General features: G+C 39.3%; 1 protein-coding gene across 8 annotated transcripts in view; it reads left to right on the forward strand.

Moving 5' to 3' along the window:
- Positions 1-18,322, forward strand: part of LOC119647725 — a 253,956-nt gene that overhangs the window by 212,310 nt on the left and 23,324 nt on the right. For 7 of the 8 annotated variants that reach the window (XM_038048824.1, XM_038048819.1, XM_038048826.1 and 4 more), the window contains 2 exons: positions 15,373-15,393; positions 15,638-16,538. In XM_038048824.1, the coding sequence (XP_037904752.1) occupies positions 15,373-15,393; positions 15,638-16,538 (922 nt within the window). The remainder of the gene's footprint in view (positions 1-15,372; positions 15,394-15,637; positions 16,539-18,322) is intronic. The other variant, XM_038048823.1, reaches the window with a different exon arrangement.

An 18,322-nucleotide genomic window follows, 5' to 3' on the forward strand; every position in this document is an offset into this window, starting at 1 on the left:
TGTCTGGCGTCCTGACCTTTTTCAACCATAGATATTTCCCTCATAGACTTTCTGGACTGGATTATCCTCAACCAAACGGATTAGTTCACCCGCCCACCGCATTGGATTTTATTCACAATCTGACGGTCATGGTATCGCTTATAGATTTCACCGTTATACAGGTTGTGAAATCGGTCATCCTCTGTTGTCAGCCAACAACCGTGCGCGAATATCATCGTCATAGCTGTTATCGGTTGTGATTTTCGACCCTAGATAACATATCTTTATTGTTTCGTATTGTATCGTTTTGCCAGTGCGATTCGATGTTGTTGGTTCCTTGGTTTTTGGCACTGACGTTGCAACCATGTACTTCGTCTTGTCTTCATTAATTTGCAGCCCGAGATCTCCTGCCCCCTGTTCGATCAAGATGAAGGTCGACTGTACATCTTTGGTTGTTCCTCTCATAATGTCAGTATCGTCCGCGTTTTGTGGGACAGATAATGCCTCGTTGCCAGTCGTCAGGCATTGATTCGTTGTCTCACACATTGAGCAGTTGATGTACCGCTTGGAGTAATTGGTCGCTTGAATATTTAACCAATTCGAATGTAATGCATTTGTCCGTCGTGTTCAGTTGGCGGGACCTCCAACTCGCCGAGGTTTCGATTGTTAAGCAGTTAAGCAGCAACCCATCATTCCCCTGTTGGAAATCAGATTTCCCTCTTTGTATCGACAGAATGAGCATCGAGGTGTATAAGGCTTCATCCTGCTGACTTATTGGTAAAACTTGGGCGCCTGGTCCGGTTGCTCCCTGTACTTCTCAAGTTCAAAGACTTTTTGGTTCTCCCAGGTTTGTGAAGTCGATTCTCCTCTCGAGGGAGTTCGTGATACGCGTACCAGCGTTCGTTGAGAGTGCAGCATTGCCCAGTATGCAGCATTCTTCCGTTCCGTCGCTAGCTTATATTCGTCAACGAACCATCTGTTAGCTGCGGTTATTTAGAAATTTAGAAAAAACATGGTTCCCTGATTATTTGTTTAAAATTAAATCATAACATAACATCGAACTTGGAAAGAATTTCACAAAAAAAAGTTTAAAGGAGAGCTCAGGGTGTCACAGAAACACTTGGCAGTTGAACAAGAGACTTCACTGATGTTGGATATTGGAGTATTGACTTATATACTGGAACCAAGTTTGGCATGATTTTTTATTTTTCAATTTATGGACAAAAAGCTGGTTATTATATCTAGCTCATCGTTATGGGTTAACAAGTGGCGTGCTTAGGATGTACTGACGTCTCTACAGCTGCCATAGAGTTTTCAAAATCGCAAACACGATGGTTTGCACGTGGAGACCGGTTTTTCGACCAGCTCGATTTACGTTCAGATTTTAAGATCTGTGATCTGAGATTTATATCGTGCATATCCTCGAAAACGGCAAAAGTATCCTCGAATAAACCATCTCACAACGAACATAAGAATGCGTTTGGTTACAACTACCTAAACCAGGCAATCTTTTTTATAAATTTGTATGAATTAGGCATGGCTAGTATAATATTACACCCAAATGTTACTTTCAAAATTGAGAACGGCTTAAGTATGTAGTCCAAAATATTGATACTTTTAGTTCCTTGGCATCAACAGTTTTTGGTCATTCAGTAAAAACTGACATATTAGTTTGTTTCTAGTTTTATGTCAAGCAGAAACTATGTCATGAACTTTTAAGCAAACGTTTTATTCAATATCCTTTAGAATACAAAGCCTAGGTTCGCACGTGGTATACTGAATTCCTAAATACGAATTCCTACGAAGCAAAGTTCTCCGTAAGAAACAACCCTCTTGAACTCAACATTTTGCACAATTCGTATCCTTGCAAATTCACAATATTCAAAGACATTATAATTTCGTATGCAGGTCAGTTCTCTTATACATCATGTTGAAAGTAAAGTCAAAAGGAAAACACAAGGAACAGAAAAAAGAAAACTTTTCACACTTCAAATACATGTTCATACCGAATCGCTATCATTCCAACATCCTTGGTGCACGCGTTCGCTTAGTTATGTTCGGGATTTAGAATCTTCTCTCTTTAAAAAATGCATACGACACTTGCATTGCACGGGAAGAATCACATCGAATAGTACATGCCAGCATGCCAAAAGCTACCCGGAAAATAATCATAGTTATATCGGGGGATAAACATGCCCACCCCGCCCAAATAAACAAACAAGCGTGTTTTATGCATTTCGTTATATATGTGTCTCTCGGCGTGTCATGCAATTCTCACGTCATACACTCGGTCACCTGAGTATCACAGTTGAGTGTGTCATGTCCTCTCCACTTACGGGGATGGTCCCTTATGGGATCTGGTGCTTTTTTAAAGGTTCTTAAAGTTCGTGCAATAGAAGATCCTGCTGTTGCTGCCGTTGCTGATGGAACACCTGCAAAAAGCCACAAAGACACCAGCTGGGATCCGATGCCATTTTTCGTGTTCTTAACATTTTTCCTCAATTTCTTTTTTCTTACTTAGCTCTTTTTTCGCTTTTCTATTAGTTGTTGGGCATTTCCGTGTTAGTTTTTGCTCTCATGAAAAATTCATCGATCCAGAAATGCCGATTTTGTTCTTAGAGTTGTGGTTTAGCTGATTCTGTGCTAGTGAAACAGCCTTTAGGCTGGCAGTAGTGTAGTCGTAATGCTCCATGCTGAGGGTGGCGCTGAATAGTGTTGGTGGTTTTTATCCTCACTTTGTATAGTTTTTAGAGCAGTGCTGCGAAACCCTTAGAGATTGAAGCAGACTTAGAAGAAAAGTATATACTTGGAAAATTTCTATAGTAATAGTTTGAATGACACAGTTTTTGTCTCATTACAAGGGGTTGAAATTCTTCAGTTCTCGGTTTCACGGAATACTGACATTGGGAGTCAAATCAAAAGTCAGAAGTCTAATGATAATTGAAAATGTCTGATGATTACAGAGTTAAAAGTGGCAACCCTTCAAACTTGTGGTAATGCAAAGGCTCTTCGGTGAAGTATAGTCAGTTGACTGGAGGGGTTTGCTATGTACGACATTATTAAGGATAAAACGTTCTTTCCTAATAGCACATACGCGGAGTTGCCTTTTCAAAATGACTTCATAACAAACCATATTAAGCACTAACTAGCCTCTCAGTCACTCATCAGAAAGTCAAAACTAAGTTTTTAAGGGGTTATCTCCATTCTTATGCTATCAGTTGGAACTTCCGGTTGGTTATACCTTGATATCCGTATCCGCATATCAAATATGTAAAGAATGCAATGCAAGACATGAACCACAACTAAATAAACAGCCAAATCTAATACAACCCCTATGATTGTCAAGCGTCAGTCATTGGAATTTAGATGGACTTTATTTATGAATACCCTATTCCTGTCAATTTTCTTCTCTGAGTCTTATTGTTGTCTACACGATAATTAGTCTTCAAGTCATTTCTTCCCCTTCTTCCTCATTTCTATTTTTCGCCTCTTCCATCAACTATTTCTTGATAATACTAAAGCATTATCCATTTCTTCTTCTTCTTGTATGTCGAATCAAACACACCTCGAAGTTTAATCGACAGATAAGGGGCTGATTTTTACTCTGGATTTTGCTAATCATTGTGGAACAGTATGCTGAATTTAGATCCCTGTCTATCTGGTTTTCACCGACTTCAAGAATGTACTAGACCGCATCGACAGGGAGTGTATTTGGAATGTTATACGTTCGATGCCAGTTACTCGTGGGCGATGTGATCAGAAGGCAGAAGTGGCAATAGATCAATCGCACATTCAGGAGAGACGACAATCGGATTGCTGGCTGCGGTGGAATTCACTCTCCCAAGGTGACGAACGTTTCGGAAAGTCCTGGAATGAGTTGAAGTGCATTTTAGCGGGCTGTGCACAATGACTTATAGGTGTGGTTGACGTGTTGTGCCTTGTGCGTGGTGAATGCAATTATATATACGCAACGGAGCCATTGCGAAGAAGCTAATTTTCATGGTCAGAACTACCTATGACGGTGTAAAATGTCATCTGTTGTATCACGGCAAATCGGAATCTTACAAGATTATATTTTGTCATTGTTACCCGTTCCAGGAAGCATTTAGGGCTTCAATGGGTCATGACAAACACTTCCAACATCTCTGCCTTATTTCTCGCGATATCATGGTCCTTGATCAAATTGCTCTGTTTTAAAGGCGCCGAAAAATTGGTCGAAATTTTCCGGGTAGCGTTCTTTCTGCTGGCGAGTACAATGAAGTTCGCATCACTGGTCCGACCATTTGATACCAACTAGATATGGGTTATGTCGCGGCGGAATTCGGCCAAACATGATAACGTCGTTCTAAAAAGCAGTTTTTTGTCCGAGATTTAGCCACTGCTATTGTTTGTCCGGATTGCTAAAACAGGCGCGCTCTTCGCCATTCAACACAATTCAACTGGTTGCCATGAGGATTCTTCAAGAATTTTTGGCTTGTGCCGCCTCGGTTTTGTCCTTGCTTTTCCATGAGGCTTTTCGCTAGAGTATTTGTTAATCTTTCTCAGGGAATGGAGGCACTAAATTAGTCATGTTTGAAGAATGCAATGATGTGTAAAGATTTGGTGTTTATGACAGTAGCTCGGCCTGAACGTGGTTGATCTTTGAGTTCATGCTCGCCGCTCTTGAATTTTCAAACCAATCTTGCTCTACTGCATGGGGAGACAATGGTCTTGCCAGTCCTCATGTATTCCTTGGAGACTCGGGTTCTTAGCAAGAAGAATTGCGAACTCTTGGCCCCGTTCGAGAGAAGAATCCTCCGAAGAATTTTTGGCTCCCTACATGAGGATGCACGATTCCGTAGTCTACATAACGACGAAATCTATGAGCAATACCATGACCCTCTGATTGTGGATAAAATCCGGCTCAATAGGTTACGGTGGGCGGATCACTTAATCCGCATGGAGGAGGATGATCCCACCCGGAAAGTCTATAAGGGCAATATCTATGGTAGAAAAAGAAGACGAAGCAGATCCTGCCTGAGATGGAGCGATGGCGTAGGTCAGGACGCCAGAGAGCTTTTAGGGATATCGAATTGGTGGACCTCGGCGCAAAACTGGGATGTCTGGAGTTCGTTATTAAGGCAGGCCTAGACTGGATACCGGTTGTTGTGCTGTTGATGATGATATTTCGGGGACAATTTGTTCCCTTCTTCACACCCGGTACTGAAAAAAGCAAAGGTGCACACGTGGCTATTATATTGGTTATTACCCGCAAGCTTTTTAAGCGCATACATATACATGTTTACCTCGAGTAATTAATACTGATCTGCAAATAATTAAACAAAACCAAAAAGGGAAAACTAAAACGTCCCCATGGACCCCGCCGTTCATATAACTTCACTTTATATGATGATGATGTCATACACGTTCTAAAGTGCAATAAATTTCCCTGAAATGCAAAACTTTGACCTTCTATAACTTTGTTAATAATAGTTGGATTGCATTCGAATTTTTTTTATGTCCTATACTATCGCCCATGCTGATGCCAAATTTTGTACTTCTGGGATGAACTTAAGGGGAGTTTTCCGGTAAATTTCTAAAATATGGTAATATACTATTGCTAACTTTATTTGTGCAGATATCGGAACCGGATGTATTTTAAGGCCTAAATTTCATATAGATGCACCACTTTGCCTTTTTTCAGATTTTTCCATTGGATAGACTCTGAAAATGAGGCTTGTTTCACTTTTTGGAGCACACTTTTTGAGCCCTATATCCCCTGCATTTCACCCAGTTTATGCAGAGTCAGTTTCGAAAGGAACTAATCTAACCCTTTCATTTAATACTCCACATGATTACATTCTGTGGAAACAAAAGTAAACCCCCCTTAAAACTCAACACAAAATAGCGCCACTTGCTACATGCGGGCACGCAGACCACATATTCTTACAAAATTTCGCGACAATCGGTTTAGCCGTTTCCGAATAAATCGGGTGTGAGAGATAGAGGGACAAACAGACATTAAACCGATTTTAATAAGGTTTAGTTTCAGACAAAACAAAGTATAGTTTCGGAAAATGAGATGGAATCCTAGGAAAATGAACTGGATAAAGTTCAATGAACTTGTGGGGAATGAAGTGCAGCATTTTGGACAATTAAATACTACTTGGCAATAGAAGATCAGTTGGGAATTCTGAATCACACACTTCTTCTGCTTTGAAAGGACTTGTCCTTTTACCGGAGGTAAACGTGAGGATTCCAGAAACTCGGGAAGTTAACCATATGATTTCTAAATCGTTAAACTTTAGGAGCTTTGAGCTCTCAGTGGAAATATAAGAGGCTCGTGAAAAGTTTGAAGTGAGATTTCTTAAGAACATACTGTGAGCAAGTGGAAGCCGAAAAAGAAATTTCAAGGTTGTGCAGAGTCCTTAAAAGGGATGGGTTGGTCAAGCTGGGCTCTTTTAGAAAACGGGTTGAAACTTTCATGAACTCAAGGGTGAGTCAATACAGACTCTCTTGGAACTATACCATCGGGGAAGGCGAGAGTTGGCGGTCTCTTTAAAGTGAAATTAAAAGACTGCGTGATTGATGGTTATAATAATGATCGTTGGCGCAACAATCCATATTGGATCAGGGCCTTGAAATGTGTTAGAGCACTTCATTCAAGACTGTAACGGTACACTACAGCAGTACACTGTTGGAGGCAATGTGGTCAGCATTGTGCTCGCCCAAGATTATTACCCTGATTTGACTCAGGTACTCATTCACAGCTGAGTCGACTGGTATCCGACATCAAATCACGATAAAAATCCCACTGCTACCAGTGAGATTTGAACCGCGACTTTCCACTCAGCTATCCGAACATAGGTTACCAGTGAAAAAGCGACACCCCGGGAGAAATGACTATTCAAATCCAAAGAACTTAAGATAAATCCGTTTAACATCATTCGCGCTGAAATTCTATTGAGGTTTATTGAGAGTCACATTCGCGAGAAGGCGAGAAGCTTGGGCGTACCAAAACCAACATCCTTATTAGTGTGGAAAAATGTATGAGTCTGTTCTTCATTCCTTGGTCTCAAAGTTAGAGGACGCAAAAATGAAAGGCGGGTACGAGATGGGGGTGTTTGTAGACATTGAAGAGGCCTTTGACTATATACTTTTCCTAAAAAAATATGAGCAAGGTGCCGACAAAAGTTTAATTGAATGGATTTATGCTATTCTAGCGCAGAGATTGCTGTGTATTGAAGTAGTTGTTGATCGCTTCCTGACAACAGAAGCAACGAAAGACTGCCTTCAAGGGAATCTGCTATTGCTACTTCTGTTTAGTATTTTGATCGACTCACTACCATGTGAACTGCAAAATTAGTCTGAACCTCGGAATCGTGTGTAGAATTATATAACACCTCGTTTGATTGACTGTTGTTGCCTTAGACAAAGGCTTTCGGTAAATCCAAATAAAACCATAATAGTATTCATTTGCAAAGAGAAGGAAACTAAATGGCCTTTGCCTTCCAAAGATGAGAGGAATAACCTTTCTGGAGGCCACACGATCCGATCTGGTCTACCAGTCCAATTAAAAGGAATGCATACTTTTGTAATATTCTAACATTTCTAGCCATAGGACATTCTTGTTGGTTGGGATGAAGCAAATAATGTCCATTGTTGCACTAGATAGTGTAAATTAAGTACTTGTCGTTAATTTTGATGAAATGTCTGGAAAAGTAAATGATTCTGTGGGTATACATTTATCACAATTCTTGTCTGCAGTGGACCAATTTTAAATTGGAAACTACATCGGCCTAAAAGTATTAGAATATAGTCATGGTTAGGCTACCTACATATTTAAAAGTGTTAACAAGGCCGGCGTTTCAGAGTAAAAAATCGCCGCACATTTGAGTGAAAACGCTAACTTCTCAGAATGTGACAAATATAATAATTGGGAAAGAATTCTAAATTTCTTGTCGCGAAACAAACCTCAATCTGAAATCCGATTATTCGGGAATCTTATTTAAGTGGTTAGACATGCTAGGACTTACTTGGATTTCAATAATCGTGTTCATCTTTTTCATTTATCTAATCAGTAAATCGTGATCTGCTCGTAGATTTCTTTTTGGCCATGTTCTAATATGTTCTATGCTAAGTACTAAGAACTCCATATTTCATCAATAATATTTAAAGACCCTTAACAGTTGTTACATATTTCGCGAAAAAATCAGTAATGTTATAAGAATTCACAAAAAGATATCCCATACTCCTATTCAAATCCGATGAAATCTAAATGTCCTTTCTGAACGGCCCGCGAAGCATCGGTTCGCGACAGCAAATGGGTACTCAGTTCATACTTTTTCTTGGCTAGTTCCAGTTCTTTTTAGTTATTCTCGAACACATATTTTTTATCCAGCGCGGAGTTTCACAGTTTCAGCAACAGAGAAAACGAGTGAAAAGTGTTGGACATGCTATAGAAAAGCTAGTTTAGATTGTGTGCACTTTTCCTTCTGTTTTTTCAAAAAAGAAAGTTAAATATTGAAAAAAGTTTCGACAGCCACGAGGGAGCTTGAGCTTATCGCGGACTCTAGTAGTCACCGCCGTGGTCGCGGCCGTATTCCATCAGCGCTAACGTAAAACGCAAGGTAGGACTGAGAATATGTTTTGGGGGTGGTTTGGACTGAGTCTTAGACGCGTTCGAATTACGTACATACGTTGATTTGTGGTGGAGATTCAAAGAGGCTCTGATGATTAGTGCAAACTTTCACGTGCTCGTTCGATTCGTTCGTATCATGGATTTTAATTTATTTCTAATGCTGTCACTGCTGTGGCTGAAGTGAAAAGTGGTAGTGGTCATGTTACAACCGAATTTGTGATCTGAACCAAGGACGTGACGTACTAACCTGGTTGTGAAGGACTTCGTCACCTACATTTCCTTTTATCTTCCTGCGGAAGTACATTTAACACTTTCTGTTTCTTCGAATTTCCGGTGCGGCGTGTATCGTGTTCAAACCCAAATGGAAACAATTATTCATATTCAGATAATCCGTAATTTGTGTAATTTTGTGTAAATCGATAGTTGTTGTGGCGTATGCTTTGGTCTAGGCCGAATTAAAAATAGAACTGGAAAGTAACGTCAGAATCGCATGGCATAGGAAGTGTGTATACAATAAGAGTACAGTTTTGCTATCATATTCTCATTTATTCAAACGCTCCCGGCCGCTGAACGCTCGAATTCGAAATCTATTTCGTCAATAGGTAAAGTGCATGGTAATGGTGGTGAAGTCCACCCACAACATCCTGTGAGAATTCTGTTGTTTGTGGGTGAATTGGATATTTCATTGCGTTACGTTTTTGTGTGTTTCGCTATTGAATGAATTCTATTTGAGAATGCACTCTTTGCTCTCGATTCGTAGTTTTAGCGGAGCCAGATACAATAACGATTTTTGTTATTTATGTTGTCAAAAGGAGTTAAGGTGGGTGGACCTATTTTTTGAATAATTGTTTTAGAAGGCACTGGATTATTTATACAAATTGATTAATTTGCTTATTTTTCAAATTACTCATTGTACCATCCGGATAAGCCATGAGTTTTGTGTCAATATTTTCTGGATGCGTGAATCACTCCTTAGAATCGTATCTATGTTTACATGCAATATTCATGGAGTCATGGAATATGATCGATTATTTTTGTTAAGTATTATGATGGTTGAATCAATAGTTGGACTATAAAAGTTCCACCTGGGTTATTATAAACAACATGTATGTATAGTAAATAATGTAGAAGTCAGAATCCACTTATTGTTCTCATAGTTTTTTACTTCATTCTCCACACTTTTCTAATGCTGTGTCGGATTTGACCTGCATCGGGTATAGCTTGTCTTACATATTTGTAGGACGCAGAAAAAAAATTTATCTAAGACCAATTCTAGGAAGCACATTAATATATAGAGCGTGAGGCGAAAAAATTACAATAAAGTGAAGCAACGTAATATTTTCATTTTAGCAAAAAAAAATTTAACTTAAAGTAAATTCACTAATAATTTAGATTTTTGAACTGCATAATCACTGTTGGATACGATCGTGTTAAACGCGAATTATGACCCTGAGACAGTTGCGTACTGCGTCACATGCTGCACACAAGTAGTTCTGTGATATTTTGTGTTATTCCCGACGAATATCTTGCAAGAGGTTGTCGATCCTCTGGGGTCTATTAAGTCAGCACTGCATATCTGTCAATTACGTATAGTCGTCAGACAACCGGTGTGTGGCGGTGGGATTCCAGGGCCCAGTTGGCCTGTCAGTTCCAGCTTTACAGGTGGTAAGGTTTCAAGTCAAGTTGCCGTCCGGCTTGCCGGTACATGTGTGGAGTTTTCAGTTTAAGGCTAAAAACTCCACATTTAGTTTAAGGCTGAAATGGCAAACCATTTGCTTGAAGTGCACTTCCCAGGCAGCATCCAAAATCTAATCTCAAGGGCAAAGGGTGCATACAGCCCTCAACCGAGAGACTGGAATCTGGCATGCAAAGTAGTATCACTGGAGCGAGTAAAATGGGCATTTAACTCGTTGCATAGATACAAGATTGCAGGTCCGGAAGGCATCATTCCTGCGTTAGTAATAGAGGGAATGAATGCCATGAGTCTACATATTCAGAATATATATCGCGCATACCTAGTACACGCTTATAATCCCATTAACTGGCGTGATGTTAAGGTGTTATTCATTCCCAAACCAGGGAGACCCACTTACACAGATACAAGAAGCTTCCTACCGATCAGTGTAACGTCTTTTTCTACTAAAAGGACTAGAAAGGCTAGTAGATCGGTTCATAAGGGATACACACGTTCCTAAGTGACTACTTCACCATAGACAACACGCCTACCAGAAAGGCAAACCCACGGAGACGACCGAAAAAGAATACGCCTTAGGTGCATTCATGGTCATCGAAGATGCCTTTAATTATGCCTCATTCGCGGCAATTTGTGATGCGGCAAGACAGCATGGAATCGAACCGCTGCTAATGAGTTGGATTCTTCACATGCTAGACTGAAGAAAAATTCACATATTGGTCGGCCAGAAGTCTACTGAAGCAGAATGTCTAAGAGGCTGCCCACAGGGAGGGAGTTCTCTCTCCGCTGTTATGGGTCTTGGTAATGGGTACCCTGCTGTGGCTCTTGGAGGCCAAAAATGTCTTTGCGTAAGGATTTGCGGACGACCTAGCCATAATAATTACCGGCAAGTTTGCGGACACAGTATGTGACCGCTTGAATGCAACTCTGCATGAAACTTCCGCAATGGACTCACGGTGAACGTTAGGAAGACTGGACTTATGTTCACTAGGAACGTCAGGTGGAGCAGCTATACGCTACCCACCTTAGCAGTGGTGGAAATCCAGCTGGCACAAGCAGTCAAGTATCTAGGAGTACATTTCGATTCCAAGTTAACGTAAAAACACCACATCCAGGAACAATATCAGGAATCCCGCAGATTGCTCTGGTGCTATAGGAATGCGATAGGTAAAACCTGGGGACTTTTACCAAAACGGGTACACTGGATGTATACATCCATTATAAAACCCATTTTGATGTATGCATGCATCGTCTGGTGGGCGAGACTGAAGTAAACTGAAAATTCAGAGGCTTGGTTGTCTAAGTATTACTGGAGCAATGAGTACTACGCCGACTGCGGAACTTGAAGCTATCCTAAGTCTACCCCCCATTCACTTCGAAGTGAAACGGAAAGCAGCCAATGACGCATATAGACTCGATACCATTGGAACGTGGAAAGGCGGCCAATCACACGGTCATACGTCTATCTGGAAATTCCTTGACAGACATCCGGTAGCTCTGATGCCGACCGATCATATGGTTTCCAGATTCGTGTTTGAAAAGACATACACTGTCGTAATCACCGAAAGAGAAGAATGGTCGACAAATGGTCATGAGTCGTTTCAGATTACAGACTTAATAATCTTCGCCGACGGCGACAGTCAGTCATGGAGGGCGGATTGGGTGCAAGGGTGTTCTCGGAATATTCGATTATGGAACTGGTCCGACCCCTCGGAAAAATGACGACCATATTCCATGCGGAGATATATGCCCTTTCATTGGCAGCAAAAGATTGTCTGCGACAAAAATGGAGGGATCGCACCATTCGAATCTATTCCAACAGGCGGCATTATCAGCACTAAACAGCAAGGACATATCAAGTCAGTTGGTGTGGAGTTTTCATCAGGTGCTGCTGAAACTTGGCCGACTGAACGAAACATTCCCCTCGGCACCCACGAGCACTCTAATATCGTTCGTTATGAGGAGGCTAAAAGACTGGCGCTAAGGGTCTGGATCCACAATGGTGGGGCCAGAACCAGCTTTTGGAATCAGGCCATCCATTGTCAAGTCTACTTTGAAGACTGAAAATGCAAGAATTCACGCAGCCGAGGGGAGAAATTTGAACTCTTGCCGGCAGGCCTGGAGTGACTAGAGCGGCATTTTTGTTGTCCCTTAAGAAGTGGGACATGAAAACCCTAGTAGATCTATCCGATCTATCACCATTCCCAAGTATTTGATAATCACCAATTTGAATGCGATAATCCCAAAGTTGAATACGAGCGTCATGATCTCTCAGCGAGATAAGCGGGAATACGAATCTTTGCTAGGCATTTCCGTATTAGGTTTTAATAAGCCGAATTGAATGCGCTTGCAATACTTGTGGGTGCTGCCCTTTCCATGAATTGGGTGGGAGCTATGAATGCCCACGCATGCAGTCAGCTATATGACTCTATGTGGAACTTAAGAAGTGCCTTCATACATGCAAAAGGTGATTACACTTTTTTTGCACCAAATATGTTCATATAGGGTATCAAATAAAAGGTCTTGATGAGTACTTTTCAGTTTTCGGTTCTGACAGTTAATGCAATAGGGGGAGGGCGGGGCTGGAAAGTGGTCATTTCTTTCGCGGGTCCATTCTCAGAACCTACCTAACAGAAAAATCTGAATACCATTATTACTAAAAGGTATAATAAGTCAAATTTGTCACTTTAGTGCAAATTCTAAAATTTTGAATGTCAGTCTCATGCTATAGTGAATATTCTGACATAATATATGCATATACATTACGTGCTAAGTACCAATGGAACAAATGTCCCCGCAAATGAATTTATATATACACAAAATACACAAAACCTTATATCGGTTTCCCGACTTGTTTTGCTTTACTTTGCGGGTGAGTTGGCTCCTGGACTCTATACCATGGACTGCTACTTGGTTTCCGATTCGTATTTGTAGAACCAAGCTTCGTAATGATTTTATTGAAAGTGCTAAATTGGGCGTTTTTAAATTTTATATGGCAATTTTTAGCAAAAAGATGTAGGCCATTGACGAGACTTTTCATGTATTCCAGGTAATGATCAAATATTTGTGACATAGCCATGGCATTCAAACCCAGTTTATTAGCATTAATATTTTGCTTCAAACTAAGATTTTAACTGGAATAATAAAAACTTGTGCTAAACTTGTCAGCACTGATGAATGGAACAAGTGGTTCCCGAAATATCGGTATTTGCAAGAATAAATATTCCCACCAACGAAAAAGAAACAACAAGTTTTTATTATTCCAGATAATTAATCGTTGGAAACACCGCATAATTTCACTCAGATAAGATTTTAATCTTAGAAATTCAAAATATAGCCTGCCTATGGTAAGGTACCTAAAAGGGGTTGAAATTTGTGGGCCAACAGATGTAGCTTTTGAAAATATTTTCCTAACGAAACGTAGCGAAACGAAACCTCCGATATTTACAGTCTCCTAATGGTACTGCTCCTTACAACTTTCACTCATCCGTAAATTTTGGAAATCTGAGATCTTTCCCGATAAATGGAAGACGGAGATGATCGTAAATCTCCCTATGTGAGTCAAAATGAATTAAAGTCGAAGCCATTGACTTACCGTACCTGAAGTAACAATTCTTTACCGTTTTAGAAAGTGAAATGCATAGGTTTGGAAAACCATCATTTGTGAATGGGATTAAGCCAGTAATTTCCAGGATCAATATCTAAGGCGCTTTTTAAATATTGAGATATTTTATAAGTAAGAAATTTAACTTAGAATTTCTGTCAAGTACAATGGCCCATCGTCATTTTTACAAGATAAATATTCCAGAATTTTTAGATTGTTGGATAGAGAAAATACTATAAGTGACTCCGCACCCTTCCAGCGTGCAAAATCACAAATCGATTGTCAGAAAATATTATTATCGACAAATTGTATACCCAATGATAGCGACACCAATATTTTCCGTATATAGCAAACTGTTTTGGAATTCATTGAACATAACTCATCGAAAATGGTGTTATGACTCTATTGTTGAGTTTGATTGTTTCCAGAACTACAAACTATGGCTTCATTCTTTCCGTCTTAGCTGCTATGATTGAATTAATTGAATATCTTGTTCAAATTTTTAATTGCATATCTTGATGCATTTATTTAAACGTTTTCAACCTATGCAATCAATCATTAAAGTTATGGTAGAATCCTCAGTGAGTCAAAGCGAAAATATTTATAAATGATTGGCCTTGAAAAATATTATATATGATGATTGAGTATTATACAACGGTTCGAAAACATGAAAGAAATGTAATTGATTCGCTGTGAATATCGAAGGTCCGCAACAATTGAAAGCTCAAACGTTAATTAACTTAATGGGACATATATGGGGCTACCAAAATATAGGTGTCGCCCTTATTTCATTAGTTAACTCAACTCCGCACGAATATTATCTCAGTATTTCCCGAAGTTTAATTCTGAGTGGCTTGCTCTTCAGAAAGTTGTGATATCTCCCGGATTTGGTTACTAGACGATCCTGCAATGTAGTTACTTAGATTACTATTTATGTTGCTCTCAATTATTACTAACATTTTTTATCCTTGTCAAGTTCCAAATCTTAATGTGATTATTACCATGTTCACCACTTGAATCTTCCATCATGCGCATTATCCTATTTCAACTCTTTTAACTTTGACTTGAGTGCCAGTCACTTATATATTGTACTTCCACTTTTTACATCTAGATTTGAAGGCAAAACGTAGACGACTCTTTTTGAAGAGTCCTTAATAATTGCATGACATCATTCTTTTCTCGTATTTATTAAAACAAAATAGTTCTCTAATTGTTTTTATTCCTTCTTTCTTTCGTTTAATATGAACGTGTTCGTTGTTCTGCCATTCTATATTCTATGCTGAACCGTATTCCCGTCGTATCTTTGTGTATGTCGTAACCTGCTTCGTGTTGTCCGTAATGTGTTTGCTGATTAAAAAATGATTATTATTGTTTTTTGGCGCATGAACTCTATTTGTTGCTGAATTTTACATATTCACGTACTTCATTTGCCTGCTTTTTTCATACTTCGTGTTTGATTTTTGATTCGTATCGTAGAATTTTGGCAAGCAAAATCAGGTTGGTATACAATTTATTTCTAAATCAGTTTGTTGCTTTAGAAGATGCGGCATATAATCGAACAAATGGTAAATTAAAGCTATTTGAATAATACGATTGTTCGGAAGGATTGTTATTGTTTCTAAAATGAACCCATTAGCCTTTGTTTTTTGAAGCCTTTCGATTGTATGTCGTTGATTTCTTATTTCACCATACTTTTATTATTTTCGTTTCACTCGTCTTGATTTTCAATTTATTATTTTAGGCAACAATCTTTACTGTCCGACGAACAAGCGAAAGAAGTCGAAGAGATTCTATCCACTCAACCATCACAATTACTCAAATCTAGTCAACCATTGCAACAACAAGAAGATGAGCCCGAATGGCTAAAGGACGTTCTAGATGCCTCAAACAAAACCTCTGACTCCACTGCAAATAATTTAAATGAGGCATTCATCACATCTAAAACAACTACTGAAGATTCAACATCATCGTATTTCACAACTGATAAGAATCAGTCGGATGTTTTACTAAATCATTCCACAGCACCCGAATCACTGCAGGAATCGATTGTTTCCATTGAATCTACTCATAGCGTCTCCGAATCAGCTCATAGTATTACAGCGACGACTATTGACGAAAGTATTACCTCGAGTAAGCACAATTCTGTTGGCTCTTTAGCAGATGCCGACGTGTCTGCTGACGACTCCTATATACCAGAGTATCCACCAGTTCGAAGCAAAGAAGTTTTCGTGGAGTCCGGAGTACATTATTTCGAAGATGGCAACTTTTGGATGGAAGTACCTGGACTTTTAGATTCTGAAGAAGATGATGATGATCTGGACTATCCACCAATAACTGTAAAGAAAAATACAAAAGTTAAGTTCAGTTCGGGACCGATTCAAGTTTACTCAACATTTTCTGTAACTGAATATGACCGGAGAAATGAAGATGTTGATCCAGTCGCCGCTTCGGCGGAGTACGAATTGGAAAAACGTGTGGAAAAGATGCACGTTTTTCCCGTTGAATTAATGAAAGGCCCTGAAGGATTAGGACTGAGTATCATTGGCATGGGTGTCGGTGCTGATGCCGGATTAGAAAAATTGGGAATATTTGTTAAGACAATTACAGATAATGGTGCCGCCGCAAGAGATGGAAGAATACAGGTTAGTTATTTCTTCATTCATTTTTTTCATCTAGGACGTTGGTGATAGATTATACCGCCATAAATTACGAAAAAAAAAAATTCCACTTTAATTAAATCTAACACGTTACTATACATTCTGTGTATCTCAAAGTTTCACCTTCATTTTGAGTATGTGACGTAATTGATTTGATCCCAGGACTATCAGTTTATTTAAGTCTTGATTATTCTTATTTGAATTCGCCTCTTAGAAATGACTGATTGCAAAGAAGCTGTGAGAGTTCTGCTCGTAATTTAAAAGAATCTAAGCATTGAACAAGCCGGGAAAACGGAAACTAAGCGTTTCAAATATGAAAGGTTTTGTGTATCTCATAATAAGCATTTGTACTTAGTTCGTAATGTTCATGCTGTTAGTTTGTGAAACCATTCATTTTGTTATGATTGTGACATTCAAAGTCCTAGAATGCAGGAAATTTGCACAAAAGTGACAAATTTGACCTATTATAACGCTGTTAGTAATAGCGCGATTCCCACGAAACTTTTTGTTGCATCATGCTCTGTATTATAACCTATATTATTACAAAAGTTGATGATCCTATGATAAAGATAAGGGCGGTTCCCAGTAAATTTCTAGAAAATATAATAATAATAATCGTTGGCGCAACAATCCATATTGGATCAGGGCCTTGAAGTGTGTTAGAGCACTTCATTCAAGACCGTAACGGTACACTCCAGTACACTGTTGGAGGCAATGTGGTCAGCATTGCACTCGCCCGAGATTATTATCCTGATTTGACTCAGGTACTCATTCACAGCTGAGTCGACTGCTATCCGACATCAAATGACGGATAAATCCCACTGCCGTCAGGGAGATTTGAACTGCGACCTTCCGTACGACAGCCTTGTGCTCTAACCATTCAGCTACCCGGACTTACAGTAGAAATGGTAATATACTATTATTAACTTTATTTAAACTGGTATCGGAATGAAGAATATTTTGAGGTCTAGCTACCATGTACTACCTGGACCACCATGTTTGTTTTCAGATGTTTGGGTTGAGTAGTTTTGGAGAACGGGTCCCTGATGTAACTGATCCCTTTCGGACCCCCGCACTCCTCTCCTTTGTAACTAATGCTAAAACTAACATAGACTTCGCAATCACCAATCGACGCCTTTCATTTGATACTCCACATGACTATACTTGGTGAAAAAAAAATTTACACCCCCCTTCTGCATGTATAGCGATCCCTCCTTAAACTCAATGTGTAATTATACACCTTTCTACTAAATTTCGTATCAATGGCATTAATCGTTTCTCAGATATAAGGTGTGGCAGACATACAGACAGTAAACTGATGTTAATAAAACCTCAAAAATTCGGATTTTTTTTTGTTTTTACTGAAAGAAATAGTATATCGTTGGGATTAACAAACGGTTTTCCTTCTTTTACATTGTTTCTTAATGTACATCAAAATTATGGAGGAGCATCCTGAGTCCTTGTCTGCATCTGATTCGTCATCAGTTGCCTTCCAATTCACTGCTCTAATAATTCTTCCCTAGATTGTTCTCTTAAAAATGTTCAGCAGTTTTAGAGTTCGGTCGTTATACTATAAATTCGAAACATCGTCTTAATTTGTTTCCATTTCGACTTTAAAATGGAAAAAATTAAGTTATTTGGTGCTGGTTTTTACTCGAACGCGAGTTTTTTTTTCTACGCTCAGTTGCATTTTGATGTTTTGAATAGATGCCCGTTGAGAATGAGCCGTTAGCTTGTTTGCATTTGAACTACACTTGTTGGCATATGAT

Source organism: Hermetia illucens, chromosome 2 (assembly GCF_905115235.1).
Source record: "Hermetia illucens chromosome 2, iHerIll2.2.curated.20191125, whole genome shotgun sequence".
Classification (NCBI taxonomy): Eukaryota; Metazoa; Arthropoda; class Insecta; order Diptera; family Stratiomyidae; genus Hermetia; species Hermetia illucens.